This window comes from Periophthalmus magnuspinnatus, chromosome 4 (genome assembly GCF_009829125.3).
Source record: "Periophthalmus magnuspinnatus isolate fPerMag1 chromosome 4, fPerMag1.2.pri, whole genome shotgun sequence".
Classification (NCBI taxonomy): domain Eukaryota; kingdom Metazoa; phylum Chordata; class Actinopteri; order Gobiiformes; family Gobiidae; genus Periophthalmus; species Periophthalmus magnuspinnatus.
The window spans coordinates 18,807,063-18,833,803 of record NC_047129.1 but is presented as its reverse complement, the minus strand read 5'-3'; the positions used below and the strand labels follow the sequence as shown (position 1 = coordinate 18,833,803).

At 40.3% G+C, this 26,741-nt stretch overlaps 1 protein-coding gene across 2 annotated transcripts in view; it reads right to left on the bottom strand.

Annotated features, from left to right (window-relative positions):
• The window catches only part of ddah1 (dimethylarginine dimethylaminohydrolase 1), a 118,059-nt gene that overhangs the window by 86,544 nt on the left and 4,774 nt on the right, over positions 1 to 26,741 (bottom strand). For both annotated transcript variants that reach the window (XM_055221529.1, XM_033965658.2), the window contains 3 exons: positions 25,714 to 25,906; positions 23,612 to 23,732; positions 22,472 to 22,798 (listed from right to left, as the gene is read on the bottom strand). In XM_055221529.1, the coding sequence (XP_055077504.1) occupies positions 22,472 to 22,765 (294 nt within the window). In that variant the 5' untranslated portion in view covers positions 22,766 to 22,798; positions 23,612 to 23,732; positions 25,714 to 25,906. The remainder of the gene's footprint in view (positions 1 to 22,471; positions 22,799 to 23,611; positions 23,733 to 25,713; positions 25,907 to 26,741) is intronic.

The window sequence follows — 26,741 nt, the reverse complement described above, 5'->3', positions numbered from 1 at the left end:
CGGGGTTCACTTGTTGAGTTATTGTACTGCTGTAGAACACAGTACTATATAATCTATCCATGACATGTATACGACAGGCCCACTTAATCATTGAAGTATCCTGAGACTCTAGTTTGAAGGAACGAGTGTGCAAAACCAATTCTTCATGATAATATCATCCAGCTCATAGCATAAAACATTATATAATGTGTTACACCGGGATAATCACACTGAAGATGAACACAGGGTTGTAAACAAAGGAAATGATATTATACAGAAGCTACGTTCACATGCACACATAAATCTGATTATTACCCAATTTCTGGACCTTAAAAATCGATTATTTTTAGCTTTCTCCCATGTTATAACGTTGTTCCCTCATCAAAAACATGCCTGAAGAGGTTTTAGATGTCGTCCGTGCATGTTTGAGTAATCCAGTGATCTCTCCGGGGTCCTATCCGAACCCTCCTCACGTTTAGCTGTAAGATTCTGTACAAGGCTCCGCCCACAAGCCAACATCACCCATGCTCCCACAGGACAGCGCTCGGTAAATATACAAAAACATGATACAAAACTGTACACTACAACTTCACAAACCTGATGTGAAGTTTCATTAGTGGGATGCTGCTGATTGTGCTGTGATTGTGCTCTGAAAGGGGAGTGACTTAGTACAGAGAGCAAAGGGAGGGTAGACTCAGAGCGTTAAAAACAAAAGGGAAACTTATAAAACATTTTAATACATAAAACAATAAAAGTAAACTTGGTGATCTGAATGTGTTATAGTTAATACCCCATAGAAGTAAAATACCCCCGCTTTAATACCAAATAGAAGTAAAATTCCGCCTCTTTAATACCCCATAGACGTAAAATACCCCCTCTTTAATAACCCATAGAAGTCAAATACCTCCTCTTTAAGAATGATGGTTTGTGAATTGAATAATCACAATTACCCATTAACTGATTTTAACATTCCTACTTTCTGATTGTGAGCACTTTATAAATCCTTTCAACACTTTTTCCCCATTTTCCGGAAGTCTGCCAGAGGCTCGCACTCCTCAGGCTTTGGCGGATGACTTCTTATTGTGGGTTTGGGCCCCAGAGCAATTAGATGAGTTTATGGTAAGCACCGAGGAGCGGAGAAGCTTGTCATTCTGTCAGAGCCGATTTCCCCTTGGCGTTTAACACTGACCTCTGAGGACTGCCAAGGGCCACACCAGAGAGTCTGAACGCCGCCGAAAGCCTCGGAGCTGGAGTGTTTGTAAAACCCCACAGAGATAGACTTTTTTACTTCCTGTAACTATGGCTGGTTACTAAGTAATCGACTGTGTAACCACGGGCTGGCAGCGGCTGTTATTGTGGCTAGAAATTTGAAGCTTTGCAACTGGAAAAGGAGGAGTAGTTTCTCAAGCTTTGATATAACAGACATGGTGAACTCTGGTGGTCCAAACGCCAAGTTAAAAAGGTTAAAAGGTCACATTTTTATAGAGAGTTTTACATCAAGGAACCACTCACCCATTCGCACACACATTCATACACCAGTGAACACAGACACTGGGAGCGAGGTGGGTTAAGTGTCTTGCTCAAGGACACAACAACAGCATTCATATGTGGGAGCTGGAGTCACACCACCAACCTGTGGGTCAGTGGATCTGACCTATAGCCTGTATAAAGACGTGGACTAAGTGAGTGTGACGTCACCCTCAGTGTTTGGCTCCAGTCAAATGAAGCTCATCGAGGATAAAGCAGTGATAGGGGCCAGTTTGGAATTCTGACTGTGATTATCATAGCAACCAAAGATCCAATCCAGAGCGAGGCTGTTGAAGGTAACGCTCCTTCCCGCCTGCACCACTCGTTTAGCAAGGAGCAGGTGCTTAGGAACGCTGTCAAGCAAACCTGTTGCTAACACTAGCGTGAGTGACCTCAGGGAAAGAAGGCGCCTGATTTGTCTGTCATTAATGTTCATATCTTGATTTACAGACACAATAGTGAAATAAAAACACCAGGATCATGTAGAGCGGGTTAATATGCCAACGCTCAACTAACTGAGCTACTGTCGCCTAGGTTACAATCAAAGTACTGTAAAAGAGTACAGGGAATTAAAGTACACAATATCAACATCTGCGCCAACAAGATGCAGGTCCACAAACATAAAAAGTAAGCTTATCAAATTTTTTTTCCAAATTAAATACTTTTTTCAGCTCATTTTGCAGCAAACTTCCAAACCAACACAATATTCAAATATACTGTATTTTCCAGAGTATGCGTCGCTCCAGAGAATAAGTCGCACCAGTGAAAAAATGCATGCCCTTGTGCAGTTGTCAGCGTGACAATAACGAAGCTGTAAAATTATATATTTTAATAATTTCACGTATAAGTCGCACCCCCGGACACACTATGAAAAAGAAGTGACACTTATAGTCCAGAAAATACTGTACTGTCCAACTCCAACTGCTGCTGCAAAGTTCACAATACTGCCTCAATTTGGATATTACTAAGCCAAAAATGTACATAGAGCTTGACTACTATGTGGATTGACCAAAGTACAATTACAATACAAACTTATGACTGTTTAAAGCACAATGTTTGTGTTCGTGTACAATTTCTTGAATAGAAAAATGGATTTTGATGATACTTTTACTACTCCCTATAAAAACAAGCTGTACCTCTCGCTGTACAGTCCTGGAGAGATTCCCAACATGTTCCGGCTTCGGTGCCAACAAAACACATCATCAGCTCCACCTTTGGGACCTGCTGTGTGCGCGCTGCAGATTCACCTCCTAACTGCAGTATTTGGGGGAAACTAAACAAACAGTGTTACACAATGGAACATGACTTATGTAACAACTGCAGGACCACGCTGAGCCGAGATGTTACTATTTTCACGGCTGTGGACTTAAAACGTCCCCACCCCAAAGCACTGAGTGTACAACAACACGGGTATGTGACTTCATTCAGCAGTGAGGATCTGTTAAACACACAACAACCTCACACCAGCCTCAGCGTTAAAAGCTACGAGATGAGTGACAGCAGATTGTTTGTTTTATTTTTACATCACTTACTACAGGAGCAGGCTACAACTGAATAAAATACCTTAAAGGGCCCCTACTACGATGTTTTCTGAGCTATGTTATAATGTTTCCTCGTCACAAACAGACCTGGAGTTGTGTTTTGTTTCATTCACACATGTAAACACACAAACCCTGCATATTTACGCTGAGTTCTTCTCTGAAACAGAAAACACTCTGTTCCACCTTGTGATGTCATCATGTGGTGATACAGGAAGCGGTCCACTGTGTTTTTAAACTCCATACACCTTCACTAGAATCATTTGGATCATTTCAGCTTCTGGAATTGCCAATCTCTACTGAACTAAAGGAAAAAGGAGCTATTAACTTGAAAACCTCCACTTCATGACATCACAACGTGGAACAGAGCATTTTGAGCTTTGAAGATGTAGACAGACTAATAATAAAGTGTTATTCAAACATGTGTGAATGAAACAAAACATAACTCCATGTGTGTTTTTGAGGAGGAAACAGCATTAGAACATGTTTTAAACCTAACACGAGTACATTCTGTGTAATATGGGACCTTTAAAGTGTTTACTTTAAATTGCATAAACTGTTTTACTGTCTCTACTGTTCTAATTGGTTCCAGCAGTAAAACAAGGTTGGCGGTGTGACTCCAGGTCCCACTCCTTGGACAAGACACTTAACCACCTCGCCCTCTGTCTGTGTACACTGGTGTATGAATGTGTGTGTGAATGGGTGAGTGGTTCCAAGATGTAAAGCGCTTTGAGTGACTTGAAGGTGGAACAGATTTACTGTGTATTTTACCAAAACACATTTATATCCATCTGTTCTACCTGGACAGGTCAAGATGCGCCACTTTAAGGCCCCATTAAGCAGTTAAGCATTAAGTTATAACGTTGTTCCCTCATCCAAAACCTGCCTGAAGAGGTTTTAGATGTCATCCATGCATGTCTGAGTAATTTAGTGATCTCTCCCAGGACCTATTCAACCCCTCTTTACTGTTTGTCCAAGGCTCCACCCACAAGCCTACAGTACGTCACCCATGCTCCCACACAACAATTCTCCATAAATACACAAAAACAAGATACAAAACTGTACACTACGACTTCACAAACCTGACACGATGTGCAGTAGTTTCATTGACACTGATTGTAATGTGATAGCGCAGTGAAGGGGGAGTGATTTACCACGGAGAGGAAAGGGAGGGGAGACTCAGTGTTGAAAATGAAACTTATAAAACATTTTGATACGTTGTTTTTGGCAGATATAGCATAGAAGTAAATACCCCCTCTTTAATACCGCATAGAATTAATACTCCCTCTTTAATACCCCATAGATGTTTATACCCCCTCTTTAATGCCCCATAGATGTTAATACTCCCTCTTTAATACCCCATACAAGTGAAATGCCTCCTCTTTAATACCCCATAGACGTCAATTGACCCAGAGCATCAAAAATTAAAGTGAAAATACAAATACATTGTTTTGGGCGAATTTAGCGTTTTCAAAACAATAAAAGGAAACATGGAGATGTGTTAGCAGGTAATACGCCATAGAAGTAAAGTAAAGCACCCCCTCTTTAAAAACGACACCAATCCAACCAAAAAAAGTGTCACAAACACAAACATAACCTCCTCGTTTGTAAATGTTTTGTCCAAAAGATAACACTTACCCGCTGACAGCCGACAATGATCTGTGGTTATCTTTAAGCCCGCGGCTGGAACAACAACACAAGTCGTAGTAAAAAAGTTAAATGCCACGTTCTTTATGACCTGATGTGAGTCAGTGGGACAGTAGCGGTATTAAATCTCTACAGGTTGTAAAATCAGACAGTCCACACAGACGTCTGGGGCTATATGTCTGAATATGGAATGTCGACCATGTACACCACATCTACAAGTGGTATTTACATGAGTGTGTGTAAATTCAAAGGGTAGGTGTGTTAAACGCTGCGGCTGTGCGTGACTGGGGAGAATGGCAGATGTCGGGGAGCTGTGTTATGAGCGTGATCTTTGGCGTGAGAACAGACTGGGAGCGGACATAACACCACACTGTGACGGCGCAGGGCAGACAGAGGCCTCCACCTGCAGAAGCCTCCACCTGCCCGAACTTAAAGACGTTAACACAGAGGCACGCAGCCGCAGAGGGAGGGAGCGCACACACGGTCATGTCCTGTGTGAGAACATGGAGTACTGCACAGAGTAAGGCTGTTTACAAAGAGGTGTAAAGGAAAGAACAATTCAGATCTGTCAAATGGACGAAAAGGTTTAAGAGTAAAGATGTTTTGTTGGGTTGTTGTTGTTTTTTTGGCCAGTGCAGATATTAGAATGTTTTTTTATTTATTTATTTAATGCAAGACAGACAAACATAGTGAACAGTCATATATAGTAGTGACAAGCGGTGATAAGACATAGTAAGGCATAACATGGTTTGTAAACATAACAGGTATTTACAGTTGTACGTGACAAGTCTATGTTGTGTGTGTGATATTTCTGTGATTTTGGAGAAGGGGGTAAGGTAGAGACGGCAGACAAAAGTGCTAGTAATTTTTAAGTGAGGAAAAAAGATATAGAGAACGTAGATGGGGGGAAAAAAATGTAATAAATAAATAATAATTAATAATGGTAATAATGAAATAAAAATATATACAAAATAATAATATAAATGAATAAATAAAAATAAAATAACTAAGAAATAATAGTAATAATAATGAAATATATAAAAAATAAGATAAATGAAAAAAAATAATAATAATAATACAATAATAAATAAAAGTAATAGTAATAATAATGACAATAAAATGAATAACAACAAGAACTATAATAACAACAACAATAACTATAATATTAATGATAATAATGATGGATAGAATGTTTCTTTTACTCTAGATCATACCTGGGATTACACAGACAGTGACCCACACAGTAGTGCAGCTCACTCTGTAAAAGAATACGGCCGAGAGCGATATGGTTTATTTTGGCTGAAGCGTCTGATTCAAGTCAAAACATCTCATTCATGTTACGCATGTATCTGTTACATCAGAGGTGCAAAGTGTGAACACAGTCAAACCATCAGCTCACACAACACAGTCATAAAAACCTGCCTCAACAGTATTTCTGTGCAAAGTTACGCTGATCCGATACCGGTACTGCAGATGGATGCCGATACTAAAAAATGTGTTGGAGATCAGATTCAAAATACTGGTTCAAGTGATGTTCTGGCTGGACACATAATTCGACGTAATAAGACTATTTACTAGGCATATTCAACCCAGAAAGACTCAGAATGTTTGAATTTTTAATTTAAAAAAGTTGATCCAGATGTTCTGTAGTTACATAATAAATAAATACAGTTATGTTGGATTTTATTTTTGTTTTAAGGAAATTAAATGTTGTTTTTCCGTCTCTGCGCTGGTACCGATTCATATTGGGTATTGGCAGATACTTAAAGCTATGATATCTGAATGGGTATTGGAAGTGAAAAAGCTGGATCCTTATTTCTGTGTAAACAAATAAAGACAGCTCAGAAATATAATCCAAAGAACTTTATAATTTGCATAGTAAGAACAGCAGTTTTCTCAACAATATCATTGCAAAAGATAGAAATAATCCACTGTTATTCTAACTGGACAATCGTGGCTTCCCCCAAAACATAACAACAAAATAATATTCATTGTTAACAAAGTAAGTACAAAGTAATAAACAAAATACTAATGAAAATATACGTCAAATAAATCAAAGGATACATAAATTTGGCTGAATACATTCTGTACTTTACAGGAGACGGAGGAGACTGATTGACAATGGTCTACAGTCCCTTAGCCAATCAGGACACAGAACACAACGCACGCTCATATACTGTTAAAAAAAAAAAAAAAAAAAAAAAAAAAATCTGTGAAATAGTGAGACCACGAAAGGTGAACCGCGATATACCGAGGGGCCACTCTAATAAATAAAAGTGAGAATTAGGATCAGCCCTGTAAATATCAAATCTCCAGTTTAAGTCCACATCACGCTATTATATATTTATACCATTATAACATACAGAATATGGGTCAACGGCGTTGTCCTGGACTTGAACTTGAAACATGAGCATGACTCACTACAAACGGTGTAATGGAAAGACTCGATGTGTCCAAAAGATGACACACAGACAGAGCTAACGGTGACATCGCCTCCTGCAGCCTAATGACACTGGGATGTGAGAGACGCAGCAGACGAGCCACAGCCTCCGCAGCTCCACATTTTAGCACCAGATCGACACATACTGAGCTCCAACTCACCCTCGTGTGGAAAATACAGTCTGAAATCCTCCACCTGCAGCAAAACATCCACCCACATCAATGCACACATACATTTGCCACATCAGCCAGTCCCTTCTGTTTCCTGTCTGGAACCGGACAACAGAGGGTGAAAGTCCTCCGTCCAAACTAGACTGTATATATAAATGGACCTAATCTGTTAGCTGCCATGTTCCAAATGGAAGTGAGCAGTGCCATTGACCCGGCCGTGTCTCAATACGGCTGCACCGTTTGAAGTGCCCGGCCAACGAAGGGTGCTCCTCCGTGTAGCCTCCATCAACCAAAAAGGTCGTGCCAAAATGGGACAGGCCTACGCCTGTATGTGTACGTCGACCACTGTCTGTGCACTTATGTTATGTCGCCTAGCAACCAGGACAACTGCTGACTAATGAGCTATACGTTTAAAATGGACTCCGTAGTATTAGTTTTACTTTATTAGTCCACTTAGTTTTATTTATTATTTAGTTGAAGAAGAGTCAAGGTGTCGTCGTCTCATCCGTTTATTTCTGTTCAGAGAAATAAGGAATTAATCTTTCTCTTTGAATATCAATAGGCAAATATAACGTTCTAGGTGATTTTTTTACCAACTTTACCTAGTATTACATAACTTTAAGAAAATATACCTTGTTTCTCCCGTAGAAGAAGTCACACGCTGTGCATGATGGGATACATAAGTGTGTCAAGTCTGCTCAGATGGATGCTTCGTTCACGACCGATTTCCATGGAAACTCTGGAACCGCATGGCACATTTGTCGGTCGCATTCTTGGGGTGCATGAAATGGGACAAATGGCCCTTGTCGCTCTGGAAGTGACGCAAGTGCCCTTCAAATGCAACCAACAAAGTGAGCAACCGTCGAATTGAAACACGGCACCTGGCTCCAATTCACTTGACATTGCTGCTGTCAGACTTGTCATTTTAGTCTTAAATGTTCATATTAACTCGCTCTACATGATCCTGGGTTTTTTATTTCACTATTGTGTTTCTAACTCAAGATATGAACATTAATAATAGACAAATCTGGCGCCTTCTTCCCCCGAGGTCGCTCCCGCTAGCAACAGGTTTGATTAGCAGGGTTGCAGGGCTGGCTCTAGCTTTCAAGAGGCCCTAAGCTGAATTTGTCTCTGAGGCCCCGGCATCGGATGTATCCTGGCTCAGCTATTGGTGATTCACATTTGACAACATTATGACTCTGATCTCATCACCTTGACCAATTGTATTTGTCTTTATATGACCAACATCAGCCCGAAAACATCCAAAATGTCACAACTTCCACAACAACAGTAGACAAACATGTGAGCGGGGTTAAGATTATTTAAATTCTAGTTTCTGGTGGATTTTAATGTGTTCCAGTTGGTGACAGTGGGGCTTACATTTACATTATAAAGGGTCCTTGCACCGGTGTAAACACATAGCTGCCCTCACCTATGCCTGGCTCTAAAACAAATGTAGCAGCAGTAGATATTTTGCTACTATAGATATAAAACCAGTGTAATTGTTTGAGAGGGATATTTAGGCTGCTGTAAACACACAAGCCCTTTTTCCACTAAAACTTGACATATTATATTATTTTCAATATAAATGTATGGGTTCTTGGGGGCCCCCTGCTGGTCTCGGGGCCCGAAACAGCCGCTTATTCTACTTATATGCTGGGCCGGGTTGGTAAGGGGCCACTGTTCTAATTTATAGAGTTCTATTTTAGAGAGTTAAACAAAATAAAGGTGTTTTCTTATAATTGTACTTGTATTATAATAATGTCTGTACATTAGAGGAGTTTTGGCCCAGTTTACTATGTGGTTGCTAGGTAACATTATGGAATTCCTGAGGGTGATGTCATGATTTCCAACCAGGAAATACATTTTTAAACCTAAAAAAATTGACAAACTGGGACTTCTTTTATAAATGTTTAGCTAAATCTTAAATATAATGATCTTAAGTGCATTTTAGTGTGATGAGTCGTCCAACCTGTCACGGGATTTAAACATCATTATAATGGACTGTTAAAATGACATTATCCACCCACATCAGTGCTTACTGTGGCGGCAGATGCAGGGGCTGAGTAAACTGATACTGTGCAGCTGATGTCATCAACATTCCTCGAGGTTGTGATGCTAACTATAAGCACGCTCTGTCTGTGGCTTTGTTAGACTTTAATCTGAGCTTTATTCCAACACAATCTGACCATAAAGAGCCGACTTAGTTGGAACTACAACAGGTGAGCTGATTTGTGCTGTAAAACAAGTCTCTCTCAAATAACATTACAGTCACACGCTAGCTAGCATTAGCCAACAGTTTTTCAGTGAGTCACTCTCACCTTTTTGTGTAAAATCAAAGTCCTAAACAGGAACACAAACACTCAGATTGATCAAAGGCTCCTCAAAATGTGCTGTTTAAATCACTTTTGTATTTTTTCTTGAGTCTTCAGATGATCTTAAAACTTTTTTGGCAATATGTGCTAATACATGCACTATGTCAGCATGGTAACTGAACACTCTGCCATACACATACATGTAGAACACCCCCAGCACGATGTCACTGTAAAGTATCAATATAACTCACAACTCCACCTGCAGAACAACACACAGGACCTCACACCTCCACCTCACACACTTGAGAGTGGACAAGCACTATATATATATATAATGTGATCATTCGTCATTACCAGACTAAATGTTGTGAAGAAAACAGCTAAATCAAAATGTCAGGATCCAAAGTGGTTACTACCTTATCACTGAAATAATAATCACCTTTCAACCTTTGCAAGACAAAACACAACAGATGAAGTTCCAAACAGTAGTGACGCAAAACTGAAAGATAGAGATCAGCCATTAACCTAAACGATGAGAGCATTTATTTGAAGTATTCCAGCAAGTCTGGACTGAAATGAGAGGAACCTGTCTGTCTTATATCCCATTGTTCTGTAAAGAGAAGACCCAGTGTCCCCAAATGTCCTTGAATCATGTTGTAGACATGCAGTGGTGGAAGGAGGACTCAGTTTTGTTACTTAAGTAAAAGTGTAGATACCAGAGCAAAAAATAAAAGTAAAATTATTACATGAAAAATCTACTTAAGTATTAAAGTACCCGTTTTAAAAATGTACTTAAAGAGTGCAAGTATTTTGTGCAGGTTTTGTGATAATAAAGCTTCAAATGTAGTGATTTTGATACAGATTTGTCACTGAGTTTTGTTCAGATTTTTTTCTATATTTGGTATTCTGACTGTGAGTATCATAGCAACTAAAGAGCCAATCCAGAGTGAGGCTGCTAAACCCATACTGAGAAATTGAGGCCCGCTGAGAAAGAACTTGTCGGGAGTTTTATAATCGCAAAAAAAATAATGATTAAAAATCTCCAGTTTAGCAAGGAGGTGGCAACGCTGTCAATCAAAGCTGTTGCTAACGATAGCGGGAGCGAATTCAGGGAAAGAAGGTGCCTGATTTGTCTCTTATTAATGTCCATGCTAATGCACATCTTTAATCACAGACAAAATAGTGAAATAAGGATCATGTAGAGTGGGTTAATACAAACATTTAAGACCAAAATATAGACAGCAGCAGTTACAGTTACAGGGGACACAGTTTTTCAACAGAAAGTGAATTGAAGCAAGAGTCGATGGAGCCAAAAGCTCTGACCACTCTAACAGTAATGTTTATGCCAAGAGCAGGATGTAAACTGGTAATCTTCGGACCAGTGATGATCCGAAGATCAGAGTAGATGGAACTGGAAGTGTGCCCATGATCACTTTCTATTTGGAACGCGCCGACTAGCAGGTTAGCTATGTCCATGTATATATACAGTCTATGGTTCGACCACTGTAGACACGACAACGTATGCTTGAACTACTTATCAGAACACTTCTAAAACTACATTCCTACCATAGACCAGTGTCGGGTTAGCAAAAAAATACATAGCCAGATTCTAAGTACGAATACCGAATGAATGAAAGAAAAGATTTTATTATGGAGACATAAAAATTGGTACTGAGAATCAAGCCTTTATATCGGAATAGCGTTTGAAATTAGATCAAGAATGGCGAGATTTCGTGCCAGTAAGTGAAGCTATTTTATACTCCGATCCTGCCCAAGCATTTGTCCATATAGAGTAAAGTGATTTGAGTGTTTTTGAGAGGTATTTGGCATAAACCGTTTACAGCTAGAGTTGAAATATGCCTGAATCTTGCTTTAGCTTGTCCTTCCAGGCCTCCATCCAACAATGAGACATAAAACTGACATGATTGAGAGCGCCTTAACAAACAGGGCAGATGGGGCGAGGAGGTGAAACGCAGAATCCTTCACGAGGTGTGGAATCTCGTGCAAATTTATACACATACCACCAAAGGTTAGGCCAAAGTGCATGTCTGCCAGCTTGTGTTTTTCATGCTTTACACAGGGACTAGTTATTACACTGTCAGAGATTATAAAGGGGTAGGTGGTCGTGCTATTTTTGGGAGCAGGCAGAGCGGATGTTATGGCATCAGGGGTACGGTTCATGCTGGTTTAATCCTGACATGTAAACACTGTGTCCTGAGTGCCAATTAATGTGAGGGGAGGGAAGGATCCGAACAGTGGAATTTCAGTCTTGCGTAAGGAGAGGTCTATAAAAGGGTTAGAATAATGACCATTACAAGAACTGTGTGTATTCAATCTAATTCCTATTTTTATATTCTGTCATAGTCTGTATAAAGAAGTGGACTAAGTGAGTGTGACGTCACCCACAGCATTCAGCTCCAGTCAAATGAAGCTCATAGAGGCTAAAAGTTATAGCACTGCATTTCGAGCTGAGCTGCATATTGGGAATTTCAACTGCGAGTATCATAGCAACCAAGAGCCAATCTGGAGCGAGGCTGTTGAAGGTAACGTCCCTTCCCACCCACATCACACCGCGGGTTTAGCAGGGAGCGGGTGCTTAGCAACGCTGTCAATCAAACCTGTTGATAACGCTAGCGGAGTGACCTCGGGGAAAGAAGGCGCCTGATTTGTCTGTAATTAATGTTCATGTCTTGATTTATGGACACAATATTGAAAATAAATATACCAGGATCATGTAGAGCGGGTTAATACGAACATTTTAAGACCAAAATGACGGGTCTGACAGCAGCAGCAGTTACAGAGCGAGGGGACACAGTTTTCTAATGTAAAGTGAACTGGAGACAGAGTGAATGGAACCGGAAGTGCACCCATGATCACTTCCTATTTGGAACGAGGCAGCTAGCAGGTTAGCTATGTCCATTTATATATACAGTCTATGGTTTCTACCAATAACATTTGTCTCAAGTCAAGTCAAATGTATTTATAAGGCACATTTAAAACCACCACAGCTGTCCAAAATGCTGTACAATGTAATCTTATAAAACAAAACATGCACAACACGCCTCTTTCTCTATAACTGCTGCTGTCAGGCCCCTCATTTTGTCTCTTTGACTGCTATGATACTCTCGGTCGGAACTCAGCTCCAAATTCGCCCCTATAACTGCTAACCTCGATGAGCTTCATTTGACTGGAGCCAAACACTGCGGGAGACGTCACACTCACTTAATCCACTTCTTTATACAGTCTATGTTATAAATGATCGTTCAGATTTCTCTGGGCCTTTCCATTACTGAAACTTGTACGACAGACTTGACTATTAGCCTCATATTGTGACTACTCCCTGAACTGTATAGTTGCCAGGAGTTCTAGACTTTGCCCTTAGCCCTTTGGCAAAATAACTCATTAACAAACTTTTCTGTTGCCAAAGACACCTGCTTCTGTGGAGATGTCATTTCTTTGTCCCATGGTATAATGCCATACTGTGGAACATAATACAGAAGGATTTAAGCTTAAAAGTACTAGAAGTCCAACTTCCATGAAACTGAACTTTTGGAACAATGTCTGCTGCAAATAAAGTCAGACTAAAGGTTGCACTGAAGAAACAGCTGGATCCAGAGTGCAAAAGGTTGCTAGAACAATGGTTGGAAGTAACGAAGGCATTATAGTCATTTTAAATTGATGAAAAAATTAAGGTCATGTAAAGAATGAGAATGGTGGGAGTTTACAGTGCCCTCGACACATAAGTGACACAAGACCTCCAACCTTCAGACCGACCTGTTAACAGCCTGGTTTACATAAGAACTCCACTGACTAGAATAGGGTTCACAGCAATTCCATAATGGGAAAGATAATGTCATTTGGACAACAGGAAAAAAAAGGGATTCCTCTTTAATATCGAGTATAAACCCTTTTATTATCAAATTCTTCACATAGCAAAAGAAAAATATAAAATCTGTCAACTGGACAAATCGTTGTAGGAGTAAAAACATTTGGCTGCTCATCCTTCTTTAGTTCTGGTCAGATTACTGCTGGACACTGCCTTATATCTGTCTGAAGGAAGGAGCTAACTACATTGAAGCTAACATACCCATTATCTACAGTTTCTGTTTGTAGGCTAGGTCTATTGTGCTACCCTAAGTGTGCACTGTGCCTGAGTCCTACTTAGCATAGTCATTCAAGCCCCTAATGAGTGATTTCACACCTATTAGCAACCTTTTACTTTGTGTCTGAGGATGGAGTTATAGATAGATTTTAGCTTCAGTGTAGTTAGCTCATCCCTTCAGACAGATATAAGGCAGTGTCCAGCATTAATCTGACCAGAACTAAAGAAGTGGCTTGGATAAGCAGCCAAACATCTTCACTCCTACAATGTTTTGTCAATTTGATTTTATATATATATATTTTTTTGCGATGGATCAGACCTGGACGGCTGAGGGATTACACATAAATAAATCCTCAAATCCTTGCTGCTGAATTAAATGATATCCATCCCTGAAGCTTACAATATAACTCCCGTTAGACCACAAAAGTATATCAGGATTCTCTTGGGAGCCAGATCACGACATAGCTTTAATCACTATACTTTTATCACTGTATTTTTGTATTGCCTAAAGAAGAAGTGACGTCTTCTGCTTTGGCTTCTGCTTTGATTGGTTGAATACAGCTGTCAGTCAATGAGAACCTTACAGACGCAAAACAATGATTTTTTTTAAGTGCATAAATGTAATTTTTAAGTAATGCATGGCTATAATGTTTAACTGTATGTATTTATAAAGATGGAGGCTTTAATATAAGCACTTTTGGGTTTTTTGCTTCTTCCAGCACTTGTTTTTATATACTGTGTCCTTTTTCTGGTTACATGTTATGCAAGTGTTAAATAAATATAAAAATATAAATAGCAGTGGGTGGGAAAAGTGTCTTCAGGGACATAACTGCATTAAACAGAGAAATAATGAATCATGATTTGCCAACATGATGAAAAGTGCGTCAGAAGTGAGTCACAGGGATAAGATCACGGTTTGATTTTGTCCAGGCCTTACTGCAAACACCATTACCATAGACTGTATATATAAATGGACATAGCTAACCTGCTAGCCACCGTGTTCCAAATAGAAAGTGATCATGGTTGCACTTCCGGCTCCATCGACTCTGGCTCCAATTCACTTTCTTTTGAAAACCTGTGCCCCCTCTCTCTGTAACTGCTACTGTCAGACTCGTCACTTTAGTCTTAAAATGTAAAAAATTGTATTAACCCGCTCTACATGATCTTGGGGTTTTTCGCCATTTTGTCCGTGAAACAAGATATGAACATTAATAAGAGACAAATCACGGGCTATCTTTCCCCCGAGGTCAATCGCACTAGCCTTGATGAGCTTCATTTGACTGGAGCTGAAAGCTGTGGTTGACGTCGCGCTCACTTAGTCCACTTCTTTGCACAATATATGGTCATGACATGCTCCAATCCATCACTCCCATCATTCTCTGCTCCTCCTGTCCCTTGTCTCACACATACCAGGCCTGGCGTTCACACAGTTGGGTGAATGATGGGTGAACGTCGGCTGCCTCGCCCTCTGCTGCTCCAGGTCGCCGGGGTTACGCTGGTTCAACCCGGGGCCAAGTCGTGGGCAAGGTCCAAGGTGAAGTTAGCAGGGTCTGATTTGTCACATGAGAGGCTGTAGCGCACAGGGGAGGCAAAACACCGACACGTGCTGACCACTGCTGGAACAAGTACTCAGTTTTGTTACTTAAGTGAAAGTACAGAACGAAGCAAAAAATACTTAAATAGAAGTATTAAAGTACTTGAGATCGAAAGATTTGTGCTGGATTTCATTCAACAGAAACAACAGAGTCAATCTTTTTTTTTTCTATGTGTTTTTATTTGTTTTGTTTTTTTTTTTTTTGGATATCTCATTTTATTCCAAGTGCACAATGATGGGGCCTCCTCATATATCTGGACAAAACGTGTGGCAGAACAGAGCTCTTAGTGTCAATATGTTTTCAATGTGAGTAACTCCGACGCCAGGAGACGACAGGAGTTATGAAGCTATTATCCCATTACTGGAATTTGGATTCATTTCCACACACTCAGACCGGGTTAACATACTGTAAATTGCTCCGTCTGTTGCAGATGGTTTTTATTGTTGCACACATCAAATAAATAAAAATAAATTAGAATTTCGTGGATAAACTATATCTTTTGTTGTAGTTTTTGTTGCGTTGTGTAAAAATGTGGCCATGTCTTTAGCGTCATTGTGCTTCTATTTGCATAAAAATTGGAAAAATATTGGATTAATATGTTGGGAAATATTACTAATACTGATCTATGATTTCCAGAGGTTATGACTTGGACTCGAGTCAGACTTGAGTCACTATTTTGAGAGTAAAATGGACTAAGACTTGGACTTGAAGGCCAATGACTCACTTGTCTCAGGACTTGAGCCCTTTGACTTGTGATGACTTGATGCTTCTCCTCAAAGTGTGTTACTAGGGACCATAGAATGTATAAAGAAGTGGACTAAGTGAGTGTGACGTCATCTACAGCGTTCAGCTTCAGTCAGATGAAGCTCATCGAGGCTAGAGCAGTTATAGGGATGAAGTTGGAGCTGAGTTCCATGTTTGGAATTCCAACCACGAGTATCATAGCAACCAAAGAACCAATCTGGGGCGAAGCTGTGGGAGATAACATTTAGCAGGGGGCGGGCACTTAGCAATGCTGTCAATCAAACCTGTTACCAACACTGGTGGGAGCTACCTCGGGGAAAGATTTACAGACACAATAGTGAAATAAAAACTCTGGGATCATTAATATGAACATTTAAGACCAAAATGACGAGTCTGACATTCGCAGTTACAGAGAGAGGGGCCACAGTTTTTCAATAGAAACTGAATTGGAGCCAGAATTGATGGAGCAGGAAGCACGGACATGATCTCTTCCTATTTGGAACATGGCAGCTAGCAGGTTAGCCAAGTCCATTTATACACGCAGTCTATGCAAGGGACATAACAGTAACTGAAATACTGTGATGAAGTCATATTGGGGCTGTCACAATAAATTGTATTATAAGTTCCTTTGCTCAAATACACTGTTTTGATGCAGCAACAGCTAAAACAGAGGGAACTACATAGACCATGATCCTTTGCTCTATTTCAGTGCAGATAAAGTAATTTATTACGCACTTTAAAAGCTTAATTCTTTGGATTATATGTAGATAAATACAACTTTGTTCGCCAAAATATCATATTAAATGCAGCACTGTGAGATTTGGACAGTGTTACATGCATATTTGTGGCATGACTTTTTAAAGTAGTACAAGTAAATTAAAAAAGCATAAAAATGACAAAAATGCAAGCTGTATTTCGTTCTTCAGATCAAGGACTTGAAATGACTTGAAGATCAATTTGGACTAGCCTTTCTTTGGGCTTAAATCTGAGTCAAGTCCCAAGACAAAGACTTGAGACTTAGTTGAGACTTGCAAAACAACGACTTTGTGTTAGGTGTTTTTTTTTCTTTATGTTTAATACTATCGACATTTCATATACATAAAGACATCAAATATATGATGCAATATATGGGTGTTTTCATGGCCAACACCGATACCGATATCTGCGTATATTTTTTACACAGCAGATCGACCAAAACAAAATATCGCCCAGTGCTGGAGATTTAAGGCCGATATCCAATACATTAAAAGTCCAAATATCGTCCAGATAAACCGGCCAACTGATATATTGATCTGTCTCTAAGTACAGGTCATTGTTTTATTGTTTTAATCTAAAACAAGTTCGGAGTTATTTTGAGTTTATTTTTTCCATACATGTCATTCATATGTTTGAAGCTTTCAGTGAGAATCTACAATGGAAAAACCCACGGAAATAAAGCAGAAACATAAATAAATGGAAAAGTGTGTCCATACTTTTCACCAGTCGAGTATGACGTCATTATCACCCATCTAAAATGATCTAAAACGCATCTGTTACATGTGTGAAAAGGCTCTGAAAGGTAGAGACACACGCAGAGGTGATGGGCCCAGACGATGATTCCGAATGAGACACAAACGCAGCGGGAAAACTGTGCTGGGAATGTTGCAGACAGTCGAGGAAGACACACTGACCCTCGTATCCCACTGGGTCTGAGTCGGTCCAGGTGCCTCATTCACAAAAGGATGTCAAGTCTCCGCGGAAAGGGAAAGCAGGTCGGATTCATGTGGGAAGTCATTTCATAGGTGGGATGGGACTCAGTGGCTGCAGCCAGTCTAGTCAAAACAAGGCGTCTGCAGCAGAGCGAGTTTGGGGCCAGTTACGTGACCGGAAAAAGGTTTGGCGTAGACACATAAACGGCAGAGGTTCAACTAAATATTACGTCTATAAAACATGGCCCAAATATTGTGTCTGCTCAAGGGTGACTTTCCATCCTGTCTCCCCCAAGTGCGGATGCGTTTTAAGACGTAGAAATGACCAGTATTTTCCAGGCAAAAAACGTACAGTATAGGCTTTAGTGCTGCCATGACGACACACTGAACACTGCAGACGAATTCTCGCTGCGGGTTATTTTTTCCACATTTGAAAAGTCTTTCTAAATGCTTTTACAGTTTTTTCTTCTTTTAATGTTAATTTTATGATGATTATTATTATGTTTTGATGTGTTATATTGTGATTTTAATGTCTTTCTTATTCTGTAAAGCACTTTGTGTAAAATAAACATGCTTTTCCTAAAGTTTGAAGTTACAGTTCAGCTAATGTAACTGTTCGCATGTTTACCAGGTCTCCAACCACCAAAGTGACCTGTTCATAGCCCGTTTTACATAGGGAAACTAACAGAAAAAAATCTTTCATAACAGTAATCTTAACTTTTATGATGTGAAATAAAAACCCAGCAGTAATCAGAAGAGACAGAGGGTTAGACATGTACAAAGAGTCATTTTGGGACGTGCCAGAACAAGCGATTTTGGAACATGTAAACTGTCGAACCGAACAAGCAAAGATCTTTACACAAATCATTTTTATTGCCTCGCTTGAAGTAGGGCTGTGGAATTAACCGAATGAGTTTGATTAATTTGTGTTTTTAACATAGACTGTATAAAGAAGTGGACTAAGTGAGTGTGACGTTACCCGCAGCGTTCAGCTACAAATGAAGCTCATCGAGGCTAGAGCAGTTATAGCGGGGAATTTGGAGCCAAGTTCTATATTTGGAATTCCGAGTGCAAGTATCATAGCAACCAAAGAGCCAATCCAGAGCGAGGCTGCTGAATGTCCCTTCCTGCCTGCACCACTGGTTTAGCAGGGAGCGGGGGCCTGTTGCTAATGCTAGCGGGAGCAGCCTGATTTGTCTTTTTTTAATGTTCATATCTTGATTCATAGACACAACAGCGAAATAAAAACACCAGGATCATGTAGAGCAGGTTAATATGAACATTTAAGACAAAAAAGACGAGTCTGACAGCAGCAGTTACAGAGAGAAGGGACACAGTTTTTGCAAAATCATGAAATTGAGGATTAAGTTTACTTTACTTCTGACTTTCTGACTTGCAAAGCAGCATTACTGTGAAATCAAACAACAACAGACACTGCAAAAAAAACAAAATATTCTAATTGATACATTTGTATAAATATATAATCTAGTTTTAATGGTAAGTGAAGGAAGTTTACAATTTATTAAATAACTGGAATGAAAATGTTAGGAGCCTACAATGATTAAAACAGGTGAATTAACCCAACCCGAGCGTGAAGGGTTAAAACACAAATCATAGTTTGCTCATATTGCTATTGCTAGGCCTGTCACGATAATCATTACATCGAGTTATTGTTCAACACACGACACATGGGACTATATTTATTTGGGGCTCAGTATTTGTCATGGGACTTTTTCTTTGCACTAGTGGGAAAAGATTGGTTATTTTTCTGTACTATGCAAAGATCTGTGCTGTAGAAGGTTGAATTTTGAACTTCTCACTTTAATTTAAGTGTTGGGTTCTGTTACATAGTCTGTTTTATTGTACATTTAAAATACTACGAGATATTTCTGCTTTAGAGTTCGGTTTCACTATTATCATTTATCGTCTATATTTACTTCAGTCATTTATCTCACTTCAAAATGCGTTATCGAGACAGACCTACAGACAGGGCGCATATTACCAGTATTAATACATAACTGAACATAGCAGTTGATAGCCATGGATGCATGCCACCAGGGTAAAGACCCAGGAAGTAAAGTTAAAAGGTAATTTACAAGTTCAAGAGTCAACTATTCAATCTATGTGTGCTATATGTGAGTACACTATGCTGCATGTGTGTACCAATACTCCAGAAATCAAAGCCAACAAACATAGAATCACTGAGAATCAAGACTTCTCCTTAGACGATCCAACCTTTAATACTTGACTATGTGACATTACTCTGTTCTATTTGTTTACTTTACCGATCTGACACAAGAAAAAAAACTGCATTTAGACAGCCGCCATTTTTCAGATAAAATGAACCAAAACAAACATTAAAGGGCCTATATTACACTGTCTCCTCATCACAAACAGACCTGGAGTTGTGTTTTGTTTCATTCACACATGTTTAAACACAGAAACCCTGCATGTTCTCCTCTCATACTGAAAACATTCCATTCCACCTTGTGATGTCATCATGTGGTGATACAGGAAGTGCTCCACTGTGTTTTTAAACTCCATACACCTTCACTAGAATCATTTGGATCATTTCAGCTCTGGAATTGCCAATCTCTACTGAGCTAAACGTAAAAGGAGCTGTTAAGTTGAAAACTACCACTTCATGACATCACAAGGTGGAACAGAGCATTTTGAGCTTTGGAGATGTAGACAGACTAATAATAAAGTGTTACTCAAACATGTGTGAATGAAACAAAACACAACTCCGGGTATGTTTTTGACAAGTTAACAGCATTATGACATGACTTAAAACTCACAAGGGTCAATTTAGTGTAATATAAGACCTTTTCTTACATAAAATAACATGGTATCTTCAAAGGCCGTGGTGTGCCGTCAGTCAAAGCATAAAAATACACAGAAGACTCAGCTTGGTCTGATATAAAAGCCGTTCACTTAAAAAACATGTTGATACACACTTTGGCATAGCTATAAATCAATAAACTGGATTAAAATAAACTCTCATTAATCTCCACTTTAGACACTGCAAGAGGCAAAGAGGCAGAAGAGCTGATCATCATGGACGACAGAGCCACATGGACGACAGAGCCACATGGACGACAGAGCCACATGGACGACAGAGCCACATGGACGACAGAGCCACATGGACGACAGAGCCACAGAGATAAGCCAAGAGCCAAGTGTCTATGGTCCAGCACATCCGATTTAATCAATTTCATCATTATAATTGCATAATTTCCTATTTCAGTTTTGGTCAATGACTTTCCCCCTTGAACGCACTCACCCATTCACACATTCATACAACAGTGTCTTGCCCAAGGACACAATGGCAGTATTCATCTGTGGGAGCTGGGATTGCACCGCCAACCTGTGGGTCAGTGGATCTGACCTTTCAACCAATGATGTTGACGCTTATGTCGAGAGCGGGACTCAAACCGCCTACAGCTACTGTCACCCAGTTAATGTGGCACTATGTAACTTCACCAGTGGAGAGTCTGTCACCTGATTGTCTCCATGGGGATTTTATTGCTTGGTCTGGAAAGTTCCACAGTCTGGCTTTAACCTATCTTCCACAGTCTAGATTTAAACTATCTTCATAGAGACAAGCACACGGAGCACCGACCAGGCCGCATTACAGGTCAGATCTGTGGAGAGGCAAGCCCGCTCACACATGAGATGCATGTTTGTCCAAGTTTGTTTTTTTTAACTATAATTGAATAAATGGAAGATAAGATGTGTTAAAGTCTGTATTGTTTTTGTTCAGAAAATCAACACTGAAAGCCATGTTTATTTGTAATTGATAAGACAAACCATTCTAGGTGCATTAATAACATCTCCATGGAGAGAAGCAGGGAGACCCTCTGCCAGAGAAGTTGCATAGTGCACCTTTAATATAAATAATATCAAAAGGCATAAGAAACCACAGCGGCACAACTAATGCCGACACAGAGCGCTGTTACAACAAGCCAACATTTGTTTCGTTCAATGTTAATGATGTCGCCTATGAAATGTCCATCAGCTGAGGGCGGATCATGAGCAGTTTTGTGATCCCATAGTTTCCACAAGAAAAAAACACATTACCATCACTGATCTAATAACACATTTGGAGACAAGCGACAATGATCCTGCAAATGTGGCTACAGCCTGTTTGGCATAAATCAGGTGAATTGTAGCTGAAGGCAGAACGAGCCAATCGATAGAGGAGCTGCCAGAGTGAGGCGAGCTCCATTAGCACCAGAACAGGACAGTAATGTGGAGTGACAGGCTTTCAGTGGAGCCGTCCCAGCGTTTCCTTTACTGTCACCCGCACAGGGACAGAGCTGCAGCCAAACACAATGCAAACCACAGAAGAATGGAGACAGAGGGGGAGGGGGCATATTCTGACATTCAACATGATTTGGTCAGGAGTGATAGTTAGAGTTATATTTTATGAAATGTGAGCAGTATTATCTCTACATGATGAGTTGTTGCAGGTGCACTCTGACACAGCACAGAGCCCAAGAGCCACAGAGTCCAAGGCAAAGAGCAAAGTAACTTTTTCAACAATAGTCTGAGCTCAGTGAAGAATGCACAGGAACAACAAGCTGAATATTTACAACATTTATGAGCCTGATGTGACTGGAGCCTGTCCTTCATCAGATCAGATACACGGATAATGATGAGACAAACTCCTGCACAACTTTCCCTTCACAGATGAAGCGTCTAAAGCCCAGAGGCTCGGTCCTACCTCCCCTCTCCTGCTCTCTGCTCCAGGTCTGGTGATGAGCGCAGTGTCCCCGCAGACCACGGCCGCGTCCTCCACAAACACACAGTCCGGCAGCGCCTCGTCCGCGGGCAGCTCCACCACCTCCAGCCCCAGTCTCCTCTTCACCACCTCCACATAGTCCGCATGCTCCTGGCGCGCTCTGTCCAGGTCCACCTCCGCCTCACAGCTGCGCAGAGCCTCTGTGGCCAGAGAAGCGGGGACTCCCCGGACCACGGCGTGGGTGTACCGACCAAACGTCGCCATCAAACCAGCCATGTTCTACGCACGCTGAGGCTTGGCACGTTCAACCTGCAGAAAAAATCAACGAGCAAATGAAAAAAGGGCCACAGTGAATGCAACACGGACTTGTGCTTTTATTCGGTTTCACCGCCGCTTTGGTGACGCGCACAGCCACGTGCAGCAAGATGAGGACAAAGTCCGGGACGTGCAGCCGCCAACAAGTGACAGTTGTGCCCAGAGCGTGTTACGAGCTGCAGCCTGCAGTGAGCCTGTAGCGCACACATTTGCTGTGCCATGTGCGTCTAATATGGCCCCCACGGTCTTTAACACACAGTAAAAGCACAGATATATATCAGACATTTGTTTCCTGCACATGGACAAGTATTTTTCTAATAGCAATTAAAAATCTCCTAATTTCAAACATTTATGAATGAATGAGTTTTCTGTGCGTAAACACGCAGCGGCCTGGTCTTTGTCTCTGGTGAAACACGCAGCGCATCACTATTTATTTATACTGCTGTTGTTGCTCAGTTAAATACACACATATGACACAATAAACAGATTCTGTTTAGTGTGGCATATGTGTGTTGCTGTTTGTGTTTCCAGGACTGGCCTCACTAACATCCCGCCCATGCGCAGTGTCACCTCAGACTTGAGACTGAAGCTTTTCTCTTGTGTTCTGTAGCACCAAACATATGAACATTATTTCAATACCTTTATCATAACCAGACACAGACACTATCTTTTTATTATATTTAACTCTTATAAGGAGGCTTACTGCTAAAATCTGCAACAAATTGAGTAAAGAATGAACTTCTGAAGACATGTGGGACTGATTCACTTTTGGCTGACTTTCTAATGTAACATACACAGCCTTCAAACCTGAGCAGGAACGCCAAAAGAGGGTGGTTCTTGTCCTGCCGTTTGGAGTTGGACTTTGGTGCGTCGGGTCCTGTATTCCCCGTGGTATCATCCGAGGCGGCTGAGGGCCTGGCCGAGCTGCCTGAACGGATGAAATGTAAAACTTCAGACATCCCAAAAACACATTCTTCCAGATTCACTCAATTATCCTTGACTGCTATAAACATTCCATGACATTCCAAGAGCCCTGCATTGATTTTTCCACTCCAGCCAGGACGCGCCACCTTCACCCGCTCCGGAGGTGGGCAGAGGGGCCAAAACCTGCACTCTAGTCAAACTACAGACATGGTTATATAAAAGTGAACAGGCTGACCCATTTAATGCCTTAGAAAATATGATCCCCAAATTAGCAGCTTGAAGTTTGTATAACCAAAATGTGACAGATGTTTTTGTGCATAGACAAAACTGCAGTGCAACGAAACGAATTTTAACACCAAGTTTCAGCCATTTGAATCTTTTTCATCAATGCTCAGATATGAAAATGTTGTAATCTGGCCGTGCATTTCCCCTTATGAACATATTTCAACAAAACTTCTGTTCTGTTGCCTGTTTTTTCCAGATATTTCACAAGAATGACATCCAGAGTGACATCTCTCTGTATTTTTTTACAGAGATTCGGATCAGTCTGGTCCCCACGGCCTCCTGTTGCGTCTCGAACCCGGTCAAACCTGATCTCGCAATCGCATTAGATTATTTCAGTGACGCATTTGAAACGAAGGAGCTCACTGGTCATATGTCGTTTACAGTTAAAATGAAGCAGGAGAGAAGTTATGGAGGGCGGGCAGAGGGAGAGACGAAGCTGAGAAACAGTGAAATGTGTGGGATATTTTGAGATTTGATTCCATTGACAAATTCTCTTGCATTTTCTACAACCAATCCAACAGTGTTTTAGTGAAATTTGAGCAGTTTTAAACCCCTTCTGGAGACTTGAGTTGTGAATCAGCCTGGGCTATAAACACTGTGATACCTGCATTTGATTACTGAATTGTATTCGTCCCTATTTAAATAAACAATAAAAAAATGACTTCACCTCAGATTAACAGAGTTTAGGCTTTGTTTATAGATTCTGCAGAAATCCTCCATGTATTTCAGCCCCATGTGACAGTTTTTTCCTTTACTTCTTGTAAATATGGATGGACCGTGCCTGTCCCTGATTGGCTAATCCACCTGTCAATCACACCCAGACTCACATTTTCATAAAGTGTTGCAAAAGTGTGTGTTTTGATCCCAGGCGAGGCTTACATTACAAATTACACAGATTTACCTTTTACGCAGTGACAGCTCCGGGTTACTGTACAGGAGTGATCTATAGTAGTAGTGCATATGTTGAAATGGAGCTCATGTTTATATGGAATCACTCCCAACAATATCACTTTAAATGCACCCTAAAGGATCTGACTGTATTTAATCACTAGAAAAACATTCATTACTCCCCTTTAAGTATGTTTAAAGGGCTCAAATTACACCATTTTCTGATTTATAATGTGTTCTAATGCTGTTTTCTCATCACAAACAGACCTGGAGTTGTGTTTTGTTTCATTCACACATGTTTAACACACAAACCCTGCATATTTAAGATGAGAAAACACTCTGTTCCACCTTGTGATGTCATCATGTGGTAATACAGGAAGTGCTCCACTGTGTTTTTAAACTCCACACACCTTCACTAGCATCATTTGTATAATTTCAGCCCTGGAATTGCCAATCACTGCTGAACTAAAGGTAAAAAGGAGCTGTTAACTTAAAAACTAACACTTCATGACATCAAAAGGTGGAACAGAGTGTTTTGAGCTTTGGAAATGTAGAAGGACTAATAATAAAGTGTTACTCAAACATGTGCGAATGAAACAAAACACAACTCCAGGTGTGTTTTTGAGGAGATAACAGCAGTATAACATGGCGTAAACCTCACAAGAGTCAGTTTTGTGTAATACAGGAGCTTTAAGAATTCGCTTCAAAGTGCAGTACTGTATATTTAAAACTGAAGCAGACAGTTCAAATACATGTACAATATTTGCCCAACTCAACCCAAATATCCTCACGTTTCCAAACCCAGACCTTACCTTTGTTTTTCCATCATTCTTCAAGCGGGACGGCCGGAGAATGGAGCCTCTATTTGCTCGCTATGTCCTCACTCCACGCTGAGGAATTCGGGTGAGTTGAAGAAGCCCTCAGACGTTGGAGGCACACCTGGCTGGTACATGTGGAGCGAGAAATCAAATAAAACAGCACACGGAGAGGCTGGAGAGGCTGCAGCTGGAGACAGACAAAGCAGAACCTTTTATTGGCCCAAAATGATGATGCGATGATGAGATTGTGCGTCTAAAGTGACATAGAGCTGTATAATTACACAGGTGGTGTATGAAGGATGCACTGATGTACTTAATCACTGCTATGAACGAAGTGGTGACATGAAGGCAAAATGGACTCTTGTGAGGTTTAATCCATGTTATAATGTTATAACCGCCTCAGAACCATACCTGGAGTTGTGTTTTGTTTCATTTATTATTAGTCTGTCTACATCTTCAAAGCTCAAAATCCTCTGTTCCACCTTGTGATGTCATGAAGCAGTAGTTTGTTTGTTTATTTATTTATTATTATTTAATCTTTTAAATTATTTTTTTTAATGTATTTATTTTTTTTTTTTTTTTGTATTTTATTTATTTATCTGATTGGGACAATGCATACTAATGAACAAATATGATACAACATGACTGTAAACACACTGGATTATAACCAATGGCTGATTCCCATCCGTTGTCCCAAAGGGCTGGGGTCACAAAAGGGCCACAATAAAAATTGCACATTACACTCATTGCACAATTCAGATAATTGCACCATCCAAAATATTGCACAATACATTCATTGCACAGTCGCCATGATTTCAAGTTAACAGCTCCTTTTAGTCCTTTTAGTTCAGTAGAGATTAGCAATTCCAGAGCTGAAATCATCCAAATGATTCTAGTGAAGGTGTATGGAGTTTAAAAACACAGTGGAGCACTTCCTGTATTACCACATGATGACATCACAAGGTGGAACAGAGTGTTTTCAGTTTCAGAGAAGAACTCAGCCTAAATCTGCAGGCTTGTTT